Below are 12625 nucleotides of genomic sequence, written 5' to 3'. Positions count from 1 at the left end.
AATCTCTTTTGGTGAGGCAACTGGGAAATATGCTCTACCAGAGTTCAATAACCCAGGGGCTGATGCTTTATCCGGCCTTCACCTCAGCTTTTATCGTTGTATTTTGATAGTAGTAAGCTGTAAAACCGGTCTCAGGTGTCTGGACCCTGACATCATTTTACACGTCATATTACACAGTTTGTGCATTAATCATAGCCTCCCTGGTTTATCATATTAATTTTGAAAAACATATTGTACATGCATAAGTATTCTGATGATCAAATAACCTTGCTATTTTTTACTAGTATTATTAGATAAGATTAATTATCATTCAAAAAACATTACAATATCAAAACTAATGTCGGTTTGTATGATCTGTCTTGAGCGGTACAAAAGTCGGTGCCTCAAATCTCTTTAAGCTTGAAAAAAAAATAACCAGTATAAAATTCAATGCCTATAGGTTTGCTAAAAATGAGGCAAAAAACATTTAAACAATATTCATTTATTCCATAAATGTTCTGCCAATAGAACATGTTTTGGGACGTACAAGAAGAACTGTTGATAAAATAGATAATTTACCCTTCTATAATGAGACCATCATATATGAATTTGTGGGGTTATAAACCAACTGTCATTGTAAAACCGACGAGAAGATTTGAAAAATCTGAAGAATTAAAATTTCTGGAAAAAGAGACAGACCTGCAAGTCTGACTGTTAAACTGATCTGAGGTTGTTGACCTCGTGAAAACAGAGCCGGGCAAATGAACCACTGCTGCATTAGCAGTGGGTCAAGGTCAGGAGTCATGTTCCAGAATATGATGTCTGTCATGCAGTGAGAGTTCACTGACATGGAAAAGCTAAAACTGGAAGAAATAAAAGGCAGTATTGTGGAAGTCAATCTTTCAGTTGGGATTTGGAACTTAGTTGTTGCAGCTCTTTTAAAAAATCATACCAAATTAGATTTTAAAAAATTCTGAAGTTGTTGTTGGACTCTTTTCAAAATAATACAATCAGAGGTATAATTGGCCCAATATTTTCTTCCATTTTTAACATATTTTATTCAGAATGAAAGTTATTTAAGAAAAAAAAAAAAAAAGTACTTGGCTGTTTTTGAGGTTTCCAGTCATTACGTAATGCTCGGTCAGACATGGACTGCTTTATTTCCTTGCTCTCCGAATCAGCAATTGTTCCACTTATAGACTGAAGGACATTTTATTTTTAATGGCCTGTTGGAGATATGCATTTGTCCTCCGTGCCTGTCTCTGCCGGCTCCTAACCTCTATAAACACCAGCCTTATCGCAAGAGTTTACAACTACTGCCAGCATGCTTTGTGAAACTTGATGGCTGCTGGGTGCATTATAGGTCACTCTACATTCCTGAAGACAACATGATGCACTGCATTATGTACGTAAAGCAGCAAAATGAGAACTTCAGCTTTTGTGAGTGTGGCGAACATGAATATTCACTATGTATCATGTTCATATCATGCGAAGGGGAGATTGAGTTTTCTTATATGACATACATGTCGCTTATTTCTCCGTTTCAGGAACTAGGTAAGAGAGCAATGAAGTAAAACAAACACAAAGTGACTGGTGCTCCCAGTTGTGTCTGGGATGTGATGTCTTTATTGGAGTCATTTACTTTACGAACTGACCTTGACTCCAAAGTTCTGTGATTCAGATCTTCATGAAAAAAAAAGAATAAGAGGGAACAGTGTTACTTTGTGTCACCGCTGCCTGCCCTCTGTCTGGATGTGATGAATGTCTAAATGTTGCTGATTGCTCAGGTTAAATGAGATCATCTCTGGGCTGTTTGTTTATTTGTGGCTGTGATAAAGTCATTTGCTTATCTGTGTCAAACCTCCGTGCCAGGCACGGGGAAGATAACAAATTATTTCAAATGCATTGGCAATCAAGACGCTGCACTACCTGTTGTTACACATGTCATAAACGGGATTTTTCAACATTTCAAGGTGAACCCTCACACCAAAACTGTATGTCGCTCCACAGAAATCATTGCCATTACTAAAAATTTTGCCCAGAAGGGAGAAAGAAATAATTTTGTGTGGATTTGCATAAGTATCTGTGTATTATAACATCCTTGTGACAATGGTCGTTTAACACACTTTTAACTCAACTCTTCTGGTCGTTTACTAGTCAGTCATTTCACCTTTGGTTGTATTTGAAAAGGTCAAAAGTGTGTCTGGCGTTTTCAATGTGAGAATTAATATTTTCACTATTTTCCCTTCCTGTATCGTCTATCATCTATCGTCTATCGTCTATCGTCTATCGTCTATCGTCTACCGACCTCAGGTCATCAGATGCAGACAGTTCTGGATTCAGAACTCCAGCCGATATGCTGCCTTCCTGGTGTGGGGGTGTGAATTGGATCGGTAATGGGACAGTATATAGTCTGGTTCACCGCCAAACGAAGCATCAAGCTCCGAAAACAAACTCCTCTATAAACAGTAGAAACGTTTCTACTGTCTACCCCAAACTCATAAACCCCCTGCTTTTGACCACATAGTTGGTTTGTTTCAGTAGACAAGAAGATTAACGCGATTGTGGTTGTTTAAGTTTTGTTTTTTTGTTGGTTTTTTTCCAGAGTTTGTTGACTGCCAATCACATAGTGTGCAATGAACTTTGAGGTTCTTAGGTAATGTGTCTATTCACAGACTGGTGAGGTAATCTTTTACAAAAGAGAGAACAAGATAGTGTTTGCCAATTATCAGGGTATCACTCTTCTGAGCTGGTGTTCAGGAAACTCTGACTGCAATTCTTCATTGTCCCGGTCCCTCCTCTCTGCAGTTCACTTCTCGACAATCCTTCTGATATTTCATTATAGTGTCACTGGATCTAGATCAACCTGCAAAGACAAGCTCTCCAGACGCTTGATGTTCTTGATTAATCTATTATGTTGTTTCAGAACACATCAATTCACACCCTATTCTTTCATAAACTGACCATCTTTACACACCCATTGTGACATTTACTAGTTAATTCTCATATAAAACAAGCATGATTATTCTATCATCCTCTTTACCTGTGTTATTATATCTCCTGCCTTCTCCAGTCAGTTGTGATTTCAGTCTGCATATTTGTGTTGCTTTGTATTATCATATTGTTTTAAAATTACTTACTGATACTAAAATGTGTGAACAACCCTAACATATTTTCTTGTTTGGTCCCTGTCCTGTCTCCCTTCTACCTGATTGTCACAGTAAAAGGTAATTGATTCTTAATGACTTATCCAGTTAACTATACGAGCAATAAAATCAAACCTTAAAGTCACTTGTCACCTAAAAAATATTGTGGAGATTTTTTTACCCCAAACCCATCTAGTAGTGAGTTAAAATGTCTTCTTGCTAATTAACTCACCAGTATCATAATTTCTCTGCCTGCTTAAAAGTCCACCCAACACGACAACAGTCCATTAAGCTCTTGAATATCATCTGTTTTCCATTTATTAAGGTTATTCATCATAACTCAAGGGTATTATTCCTTGGAAAAACACGACATGTGGAAACATGTATTTTAGAAGCGACCATAATTCAAGCTGTAAACAGGGATGGCCCCTATTAGCACGCACCATTTTTCTTTTAATGCATTGTTTGCAGACTTGTGAACCATGAGATGTAAATTAATTGACCTGGCAGGTGTTTCCAACTCGAAAGGCACCAACTTAAGAAAACGCATTTAAATCTATACAAGATACCAAAGGTTCACCAAATAAAGTTATCTAAATCACATTATTGATTTTGAATAACTATATATAAACAATTTTTTTTTAAAACACCAAAAAAACCAACAGCACAGTAGGATTCAACCGAGAGTTCAAAGCCCCCGTACTGCTTTGGCCTCTGTCCAACTCTACAGGTGTGAGCTGGCAGGGTGCAGGGACATAGTATGGGGCTGATTACCTCTGCAGTCCTTGGTAGCTTGGTACGGCCTGGGTTAATGACACTGGCTGGGAGATAAGGCCCAACCTTACTTGATACCCAGGCGTTACTCCAGCAGCTTCTTTTCATTGAGAAAAGCTTATCAGTTTTCCAGGGTTATTCCATCAGTCACCTGGCAGAGCACACGGCTGTTTTTCACTGAGTGTATTGACAAGTCAAGGTCCACTTCGGAAGGTGGGTCGGCCCTATAAATACAGGCACACTGGCAGTAGCAGAGGTACTACTCACAAGCTCATGAAGGACCCATCCTGTGCGAGGACACTTACATCTACCTATTTACTGTATAAAATGGATAACCAATGTCACTGTCCGACCAACAGCGAGAGGCTCTCGAATCCGATTCTCTACAACATCCTCAGCCAAATGGACAGAAGCAAACGCAGCGCAGACAACCTCACCTACAGAGCGGCGTCTCACAGATGCAACTGTGAGGTGCGACGAACTGTGTGCCTGAAAAGGCCTTCAGAGTTCTGCAAAGAGGCTTCAGCCGTGCTGGTTAAAACTCTCCACTTCATGAAGAACTTACCTGCCTTTAACCAGCTGCCGCCGGACGACCAGTTCACGCTGCTCAGAAGCTGCTGGGCCCCCCTCTTCATTTTAGGCCTGGCCCAGGAGCACGTGGATTTCGAGGTGACAGACGTCCCAGCCGACAGCATGCTGAAGAAGATTCTCCTGAACCGCCAGGAGAGGCCCGAGCTGGAAAGAGAGCAGCCCACCATGACTGGTGTGAGCAAACTCAAGTCATGCCTCAAAAAGTTCTGGAGTTTGGATTTGAGCCCAAAGGAATACGCATACCTCAAAGGGACCACGATATTTAACCCAGGTGTGAATGACTCCAGCGTCACATAATTAGAGTAATGAAAAAGCCTTCACATTGTAGCTCTAACTGGTAAACCTTAACGACCTGTGTGAAAATGCATTGAACGTGTGCGTAACCCTTCTTCCCTTTGTTCACCATCAACAGACATACCGGATTTAAAGGCGGGCCTCTTCGTTGAAGGCCTGCAGCAGGAAGCCCAGCACGCCCTGAGCGAGGTGGTCCAGCTTCTTCACCCGGGGAATCAGGAGCGTTTTGCTCGAATCCTCGTCACAGCCTCCATGCTGCAGAGCATCACGCCTGGCCTCGTCACTGAACTCTTCTTTCGGCCAGTCATAGGCCAGGCTGATCTGCTGGAGCTGCTGGTCGACATGTTATTCTGCAGATGAAGAAAAGACAGTCTTCACAAAAAAAAAAAAAACTCAAACAAAGGAAGCTGAATCCTTTATTTATAGAGACAATGCAGAACTTTCTCTTGACATTTCTGTCAATGAAAACAGGGCCGACCTGTTGTCATTACTTGATCTTAAGGTGGAGACCTTTTTCCTCTTTGTTTCATGGTTGTAAATAAGTGTTGTTGTCCTTTACAGAGCCGTTCAAATAAATATATTTTTATACATGAACATAACTGTGATATTCTGATTTGAAATTGACTTCAAAAATGTTAAATGGGATCCAGAGTGAAAGCACTGACAAAGCATTCACGCTTTGAATGGATTCATGCCTATAAGTCCAAAAGACTGTCTCTGTTCCATCACAATTAAACGTATAATCAGATTTTCTTTTTTAAAGTAATCGGCAAAATGATAATCAAGGAGGGGAAAATCATGTTGAGGTCTAAGTAGTTGAATTTCAAGTCAACCTAATTTACATTGTCTTTATATTATAGAGTGCATCAACAAGTCATCTCTAAACTGTTAGTTGTATCTATGAGTAGATAGAGAGGTTATGTTCAATTGTAATTTATCAAATAAGAAGGTGGGATATATGTGTTGTAGACCAGCTTTGTAATTGGTTATTTTCATCTTCATGCTGCATATGCTACTTTACCAAACATCCATCGAGCCATCTTCTATCCAACTTTATAGGCTCATCATTTGCTGAAACGCAGCACGCTATGAGCAAAGGCAGGATACACCCTGGACATGTCACCATTCAATTACAGGGCAAACACAGGAAGGCAGCTATTCACACACACTTAGATTCACACTTAACTACTCCAATAAAAATATTTGGGGACTTCGGGGAGAAAACAACTACTCATAATTGAAAAAAAAAAAAAAGAAAGCACAAATACCACACAGAAAGGTCAACCTGGACTCAAACCAGGGACATTCTCACCATTCGGTGGGTTCTAACCACTACACTGCTGTGTAGTTCTAAAGACAATAGAAAATCAAATCCATACCATGACAATGGAAATATAGACATACAAAATATACACCTCACAACCATATTGAAGTAGTAGATGTGACATTTTTCTTATTGTGTTTTGCTTTGAAAAATCTTTCATGGAAACGTTTTATTGGGGGGAAAAAACAAAACACAAGTATCATTTATGGCATACTATTCAGAGGCTTTCACCATACAAGTTACATTGCCATGCAGTTATTTTGCTAAAGTGATTCAATAAAGCTTCCTGCTGGTTTCTTAGTAAATTGCATCCTTGACTTAAATCGCGGTTACTATTTCTTAATCTGATAAATCTGTAGTTATTAAGAGTTATATAAATCTATATTCAGAGAGATGAAATGATAAATGTAGTTGTGAAAGTCTGCACTTACGTTTACATACCTGCAATGCACAAAAAAACTGATGTTTCTCTCTAGGTACTTTGACTCCCTCTCATGGAAAACCGTGTAAATTACACAGTTCTCAGATAAACAAAGACTTTAGTGACGGGCACCGTCTCTCTCTCTCTCTCTCTCACACACACACACACACACACACACACACACACACACACACACACACACACACACACACACACACACACACACACACACACACACACACACACACACACACACGCCAGCCATTCAAAGTCTGTACATGCTATTAACAGACAGTTCGAATCAAGTCTGCAGTAACACGCTGGTTTTCCTGTGAACAATTTGCAGGATTTACAGGATTTTATTGAGCACTCGTCCTCCAGATTTCACTCTCCTTTGAGGCATGCCTGTTGTGAAACAGTTGTCTCTACATGACACCTCATACAGGTAAAACAGGAATGTGCTGGTGGGGGCAGAGAGCCAGAGGAAATGGGGTTACACAGGGCAACTGCAGCACACCACAGACATGTGCAAGGCTTTCTTCAAAAGTGACTGAGTGAGGGGAAAAAAAATCACAACTTTTTCTAAAACAAAAACATACATTAAGTTATACATTTTAATTTATTTTCTTTTTATATTTTTGCACTGGGGATAAAATCCAGGGCTGTGATCCTTTTAATCTTCCTTTGAATGAAATGAAACGATTAAAAAAAAAAAAAAAAACTATTTTCTAAATCCAAGTTTTGGTTGTTTTGCAGCATGTAACTGTAACTTCATTCACCTTTAACACACACAAAAAAAAATCTGGAATTTCCAATTCATAAAATTGAATAGTAGCCTATACAACTTTGGTAATGAATGGTAATAACACAGGTTTCATGTTTTCCATGGCGTAAATGTGTAATTGTGTGTCTGTGGGTAATTGTTGCAGCAAACAAAAAGACTAATTAGAAAAATCCAAAATACACAGGATGTAAAAATAATCAAAGACAGCGTTCTAGTTTGCTTGATCCAAACAAGGATTTAAAGACAGGTTCCTGAAACGAGGCCGATTCCCTCCTCTTTGCAATAAATGAAAAGACAAACCCCGGGATTTTATTTCCTTTTTGCCAGAACCAGCCAAACAAGTTTCTTCTTTAGCTGAGGGTGGAAAAAAAAAAAGCCTGCCTGCCTGCCTGCCTGCCACAACAGTGACCTCAGGGAGATGAGCTTGACAACAATAATCCAAAAGATAAAAAGAAGTAGGCTTAAGAGACAGAGCCAGAAAAGTATGCAAAAGGCAATGTTTGTTGATGTACAGGAAGAATAAAGCCTTTAAAATTAATTAGGCCGCTTATGTTCAGCCTGTAGAATTTGGGCACATGTGCTTAAGTGTCTTGCAAAAAACATTAGGAGTTCCTACACGTCCCACACTTAAACAATACCAGATGACCCAAGCAAGAGACTTATTTTATTTATTTTATTAAAAACGGTGCTAAAAGGTTAATACAAAAAAAATGTGGCAAAAAAACACCAGTTAAAAAAAAAAAAAAGGAAGCAACAAAATATGGCTTGATAAGATTTCCAGGTAAAAACATGCATCTTAACACAGAAGAAAAGTGGCAGTTGTCAATGCACTCATACAAACAGGCCGCACATGCACAATGGCTTGCATAAACAAAGACAAGAATCAGGATGACGGTTCTTCTTCTTCTTCTTCTTCTTCTTCTTCCGTCCGGCTCGATCCTCCGGACTGTTGCTTTTATAGTGACTACCGTCACTTTACACCCGCATTCGTCCATTATAACCTACACTGTCAACGCTACGTTAAAAAAAAATAATACAAATTTCTGACAGGGTCCTCGTATTGCAAACTTGAGATCGGCTCACAAAGTGGTAGAAGTAGAAGGAACCAGGGTGAAAGGTGCTCCGCTAAGTAACAGCATAAACCCACAGCAAGACAGTCAAATTATCCAAGAAAAAAAACGGCCACATCCAGTGTCGGTAAAGGTGTTTTTTGTTTGTTTGTGTCGTCATTCAGAGAGAGAGCAGAGGAGCACCCGAGGAGTCTGTTTCAGTGTCGTGGTGGTAGGGCGAATAAGTCGTGGTGGCGTTGGAGGAATACGCTGCGAGGGGGGAAAAACAAATGAACAAATTGAAAATTGAAGTGAGACGTGAAACGGTTTGATTTTATCCGAACGCGCGAACGTTTGGAAACACGACGAGGTGTTCGTTCATTCAAAGACGTGTAACAGGAAACCTCGTCCTTTTATAAACGGAGGGAAGAAAAAAAAAAACAAACAAAAAAAAAGGTTCCTGCTGTGTGGTAATCCATCCGTTACCTGTGCTGTTCTCTAAAATGACATAATAAATCAGCAGACATCATGTGGTGTATATTTAATGTGATTTGAGCTTCTGCTTTGGCTGCTGGTGCGGCGTGACCACTGAGCTGGGGGGCAGAACCAGCCGGACTCGTGGGATAAGGTGTTGGGTGGCAGAGATGGGGAGGAGACCTGTAATGAGCTGGGGATTGTAATATGTACAGAAAAGGGCAGGAATGCGGGGCTTTCACTGTTCGGAGAGCGCTATGTTACTGGAAAGCAGAGAGGGGGTGAGAAAATGCCTACAGCTGCAGCAGGCACAAAGATCTGGTCTGAATCACACAGCGGGGGGGGGGGGGGGGGGGGGGGGTAATTAGACCGACACATTAGGTTGAACAAACGTAGGAATTATTACCGGCAAGATGGACATAAACCGTTTTGGACGAGAAACCCTGATATTTACTCACTTCTCCCGCTGTAGTGCCTCATTTTCCTGGCCAGCTCATCTGAGGGCGTCTGCTCCGATACTTTCACCTCTGGGACTGTAAGCAGGGAACAAACCAGACATAATAAATATCAGTTTGGAAAAAAATGCTTATTAAGCTCCCTTTTTTTTTTTTTTAAATAGTTTTTTTTTTTATCTGGTCACCTCTCATGGTGCAGTGTTTGTGTGGAGACCTGTGTGAACTTGCACCAGATAAACCATTTGCTTACTAGGCCATTGGCTGGATGAATGCCTTGCAGTATTTGGTCTCGCGACTATGAGCCAAACAAAAGAGCTTCAGCTGCATTCCAACAGACATTTATGAGTCATTAGGGGAAGACAGGTCAGACGTTTTGGTATATCGAGTATGTTGCAGCCAGGGCTGTTTAGCAGGGACATTTCTCGCTGTATCAGAACGGAACACACTCATGCTCGTCGAGGATAAATCTGCATTTCCTTACAATCACTGCTCCTGAAGGTGGTGGTCATGGTCTCGTTGCCGCTGTCGGGAAGAGTCCCGTCGCTCCTGGCGTTGGGGCGCTGCCCGGTCGACTGGTGGCCCTTGTTTTTGTTCTTGCCCTTGCGCGTGCTGATGCGGATGACTCCGTGCACCAGCTTGCACTCGGCCTCCTGCTCCTCCAGGTTGTAGTCCTGGGCGATGCTGTAGATGAGCTCGCTGATCTCGTTGGTCTTGCGGGGAGAACGACGAGTCGGAGGTGCACTTGGCCAGCTGGTCGATCTGATGCAGCGCGTACAGCTCCAGCAGCTTCTTGGTGATGAGGGAGTCAATGTCTGTGCCCGTGTCGCTCCTGTCGTCGTCATACTCCTCACAGGACAACAGGCTGGTGTTGCTGACTGGCCGCTGGTTCTCCCCTTTAGCCGGGGCACGGGTCCGTTTAGGCGCAGGGGCCGGATACTTTACAGTCTGACCTGCGATGCGCACGTCATGGTAGCGGAAGCTTTCACTCATGGGCAACTTGGAGGCCTTTGGCGTCTTACTCACCTCCAAAGGGATGCCACAGGTGGGGTTGGAAACTGCAACGCCGTTAGGTGGGTGAGCCTCACTGCTGGTTTTGGGGAGAGGGTCTGTGGAGCTCTCGTTAGCGGGCAGACACGGCTCCCGGCTGCCGTAAAACCCACAGGTCAGCACGCAGCAGATGAGAGCCTTACAGCCGCTCCAGCCCACAGAGGCACAGGAGCCACAGGCATGTCTGCTGGGAGGCGCGTTGTCTGCCGACCCCGGAATAAATCCGATCGTCTCAGAGCCCCGTGCCGTACCATTTCGCGGGTGGCCCCTGCGGCTGGTCCCGGCCCCGTACTTGTTCTCCGAGTACCGGGAGGGGTCGACGTGGTGTTCCCGGAGGTGGTCTCCGTGAGGGTCCCTGTAGGAGTCTTGGCTGGCTGAGCTCTCCTTGGACGCGGACCGTGTTTGACGGTACTTCTCCGCCCTGTGGTTGGAGTTGTGGCTCTTGTGGTGGCGGGACGCCTGGGGGGGCCCTGTGCTGTGGCCAGGCATGGCTCATACAGCCTGGGACCTGATGTGGGGGGAGAGAGGGGGGGGGGGGTTGTTTACAACTCACACACAAACAACAAGATAAATCACACTAAGAACTATTCAAAAGTTACGTAGCTTCCAGTGATTTCTATGACATTCAGAGATTGTAAATAAAAAGCAAGTGCATTGATTACCGTCTTGACAACAACTCTTCCCATCATTACTTTTACTAATGTGGAGAACAGTTCATTCAACATGTAACCAAACTTAATTTACCTTGCAAATCTTCCACTTACCGCATAAGAGGAAACGGTCGTGGTTGCGTTTAGGGTTTTATTTTTTGTTTCTGTTTTTGTTTTTTTTTAATCCCAGGTAATTTATCCGGTGAATAAACCGCGGAAGTCTCCGAAGAGGGACAGACGTTGAGCTCGAGACAGAGACAGAGACGGATTCCCACCGCTGGAGGACTGCCGGGACACACGGGCGCACCTGGGAGGGGTTTTCAAGTCTGGCCTCTCGACGGGGACGGCGGCGTTCAGCTCATTTTCGTCGTGTCCGTGTGGGTAAAAGTGATCAGAGTTGAGCCGCGAGTCTGCCAGTGTTTGGCTTTTACCTGCGGCTACAGCTAATCCCAGATCCGACACCCACCCCACAGGTGAGCGTGACGTCACTCGAGGCGGACGTTAAACGCGGCGCAGGAGGAGACGCTCAGAGCGACAACAACAGCAAAAAAAAAAACACTCCCTCCGTGCTGAACAACCCGCAAAAACCAAAGCTTTCAACACAGCCCCTGTTATTTAAGATACCCGTCTCTAATTTCTAATCCAATTGAAGGGAATAATATTCCTTATTCTGCCACAAAAGGCTGCGATCTCGCCTCATAACAGAGTTTTACGTGCGTGTTTGAATGGTTTATCTCCCACAGTCCAAAAGCTTTCATATGAAATTATGGAGCGTCTAAATCATGGGGTGTCTTCATCTTTGGCCCTTAAAGACAGCAAATGAAAACATATGGCATTTGTTGTGAAAGAGAGAATTCACTGAATATTTTAGGTGTGTTCAGTTTGGTTGGAGACGCTGTTCAGGCTAGTTGTTTTTATTGAGGTATTTTCTATTTTTCAGCTGTGAATAGCTCTAGAACCGACCTGTTTACCTTTTATATTCGGTCATGTATGGATTGTTACAAACAATTTGGGGCTACCTTGGCTCATATCTTAATTGCCTAAAATGGTGTTTCTTTGTGATTTAAAACTTCTCAGTGAAGATAAATCCCGACGGAAACATCCATTTGCACGAACACGCAAAAAAAGAAGGAGCCTTTCAAATACAAGCACATGGAAAATAAAAAAAAATTTTTTGTTTGTTTTCTTAGACATGTGCAAATGTAATTTACCATGTACAAACCTCGTGGATTCACTTGGGTTTGTGATTCATGTGTACACTCAAACAATAACAACCTCTGTTAACACACAGGCCTGACAGCCATGCAGGGTTGCACAGCTGCATAGCCAGCAGGTGTATTTCCAAACAATATTTTTCATTCTGCCCTATTTTCCCCTTCACAAAAACACTTAATCACCCACTCTTTCGATTGTAGTTGTAGGGCCACCTCACCTGAAAAAAACACACAGGTCTGAGTCTCGCAGGTAGAATAACACAGAACAAGACAAGAGAATTAAACACGGTTTAAAAAAAAAAAAAAGTTAATGTATTTATTGTAAACACATGCTTTGTATAATTCAGTATTTACAGTATATATTACTGATTAGTTCAAAGAACGAAGGCATACAGGTAAGTAGATGTACAGGTTTGTCACCTG

The 12625-nt window shown here is 42.3% G+C and overlaps 2 protein-coding genes across 2 annotated transcripts; one reads left to right on the top strand and one right to left on the bottom strand.

Moving 5' to 3' along the window:
• Positions 1 to 4226: 4226 nt before the first annotated feature.
• Positions 4227 to 5144, top strand: nr0b2a (nuclear receptor subfamily 0, group B, member 2a; the record flags this gene model as incomplete). Its single annotated transcript, XM_080501117.1, has 2 exons — positions 4227 to 4761; positions 4903 to 5144. The coding sequence occupies 2 exons, from the start codon at positions 4227 to 4229 to the stop codon at positions 5142 to 5144; spliced, it is 777 nt and encodes a 258-aa protein (XP_080357243.1).
• A 2927-nt stretch (positions 5145 to 8071) lies between these two features.
• Positions 8072 to 11340, bottom strand: kdf1a (keratinocyte differentiation factor 1a). The gene is given in 5 exon segments (XM_080500438.1): positions 8072 to 8632; positions 9295 to 9369; positions 9773 to 10007; positions 10009 to 10846; positions 11103 to 11340. Coding segments are annotated over 4 exon segments (1218 nt in total). The 5' UTR covers positions 10828 to 10846; positions 11103 to 11340; the 3' UTR covers positions 8072 to 8543.
• Between the last annotated feature and the right edge of the window lie 1285 nt (positions 11341 to 12625).

Source organism: Blennius ocellaris, assembly GCF_963422515.1.
Source record: "Blennius ocellaris genome assembly, chromosome: 8".
In the NCBI taxonomy this organism is placed as follows: domain Eukaryota; kingdom Metazoa; phylum Chordata; class Actinopteri; order Blenniiformes; family Blenniidae; genus Blennius; species Blennius ocellaris.
This window is presented reverse-complemented; position numbering and strand designations above follow the sequence as displayed.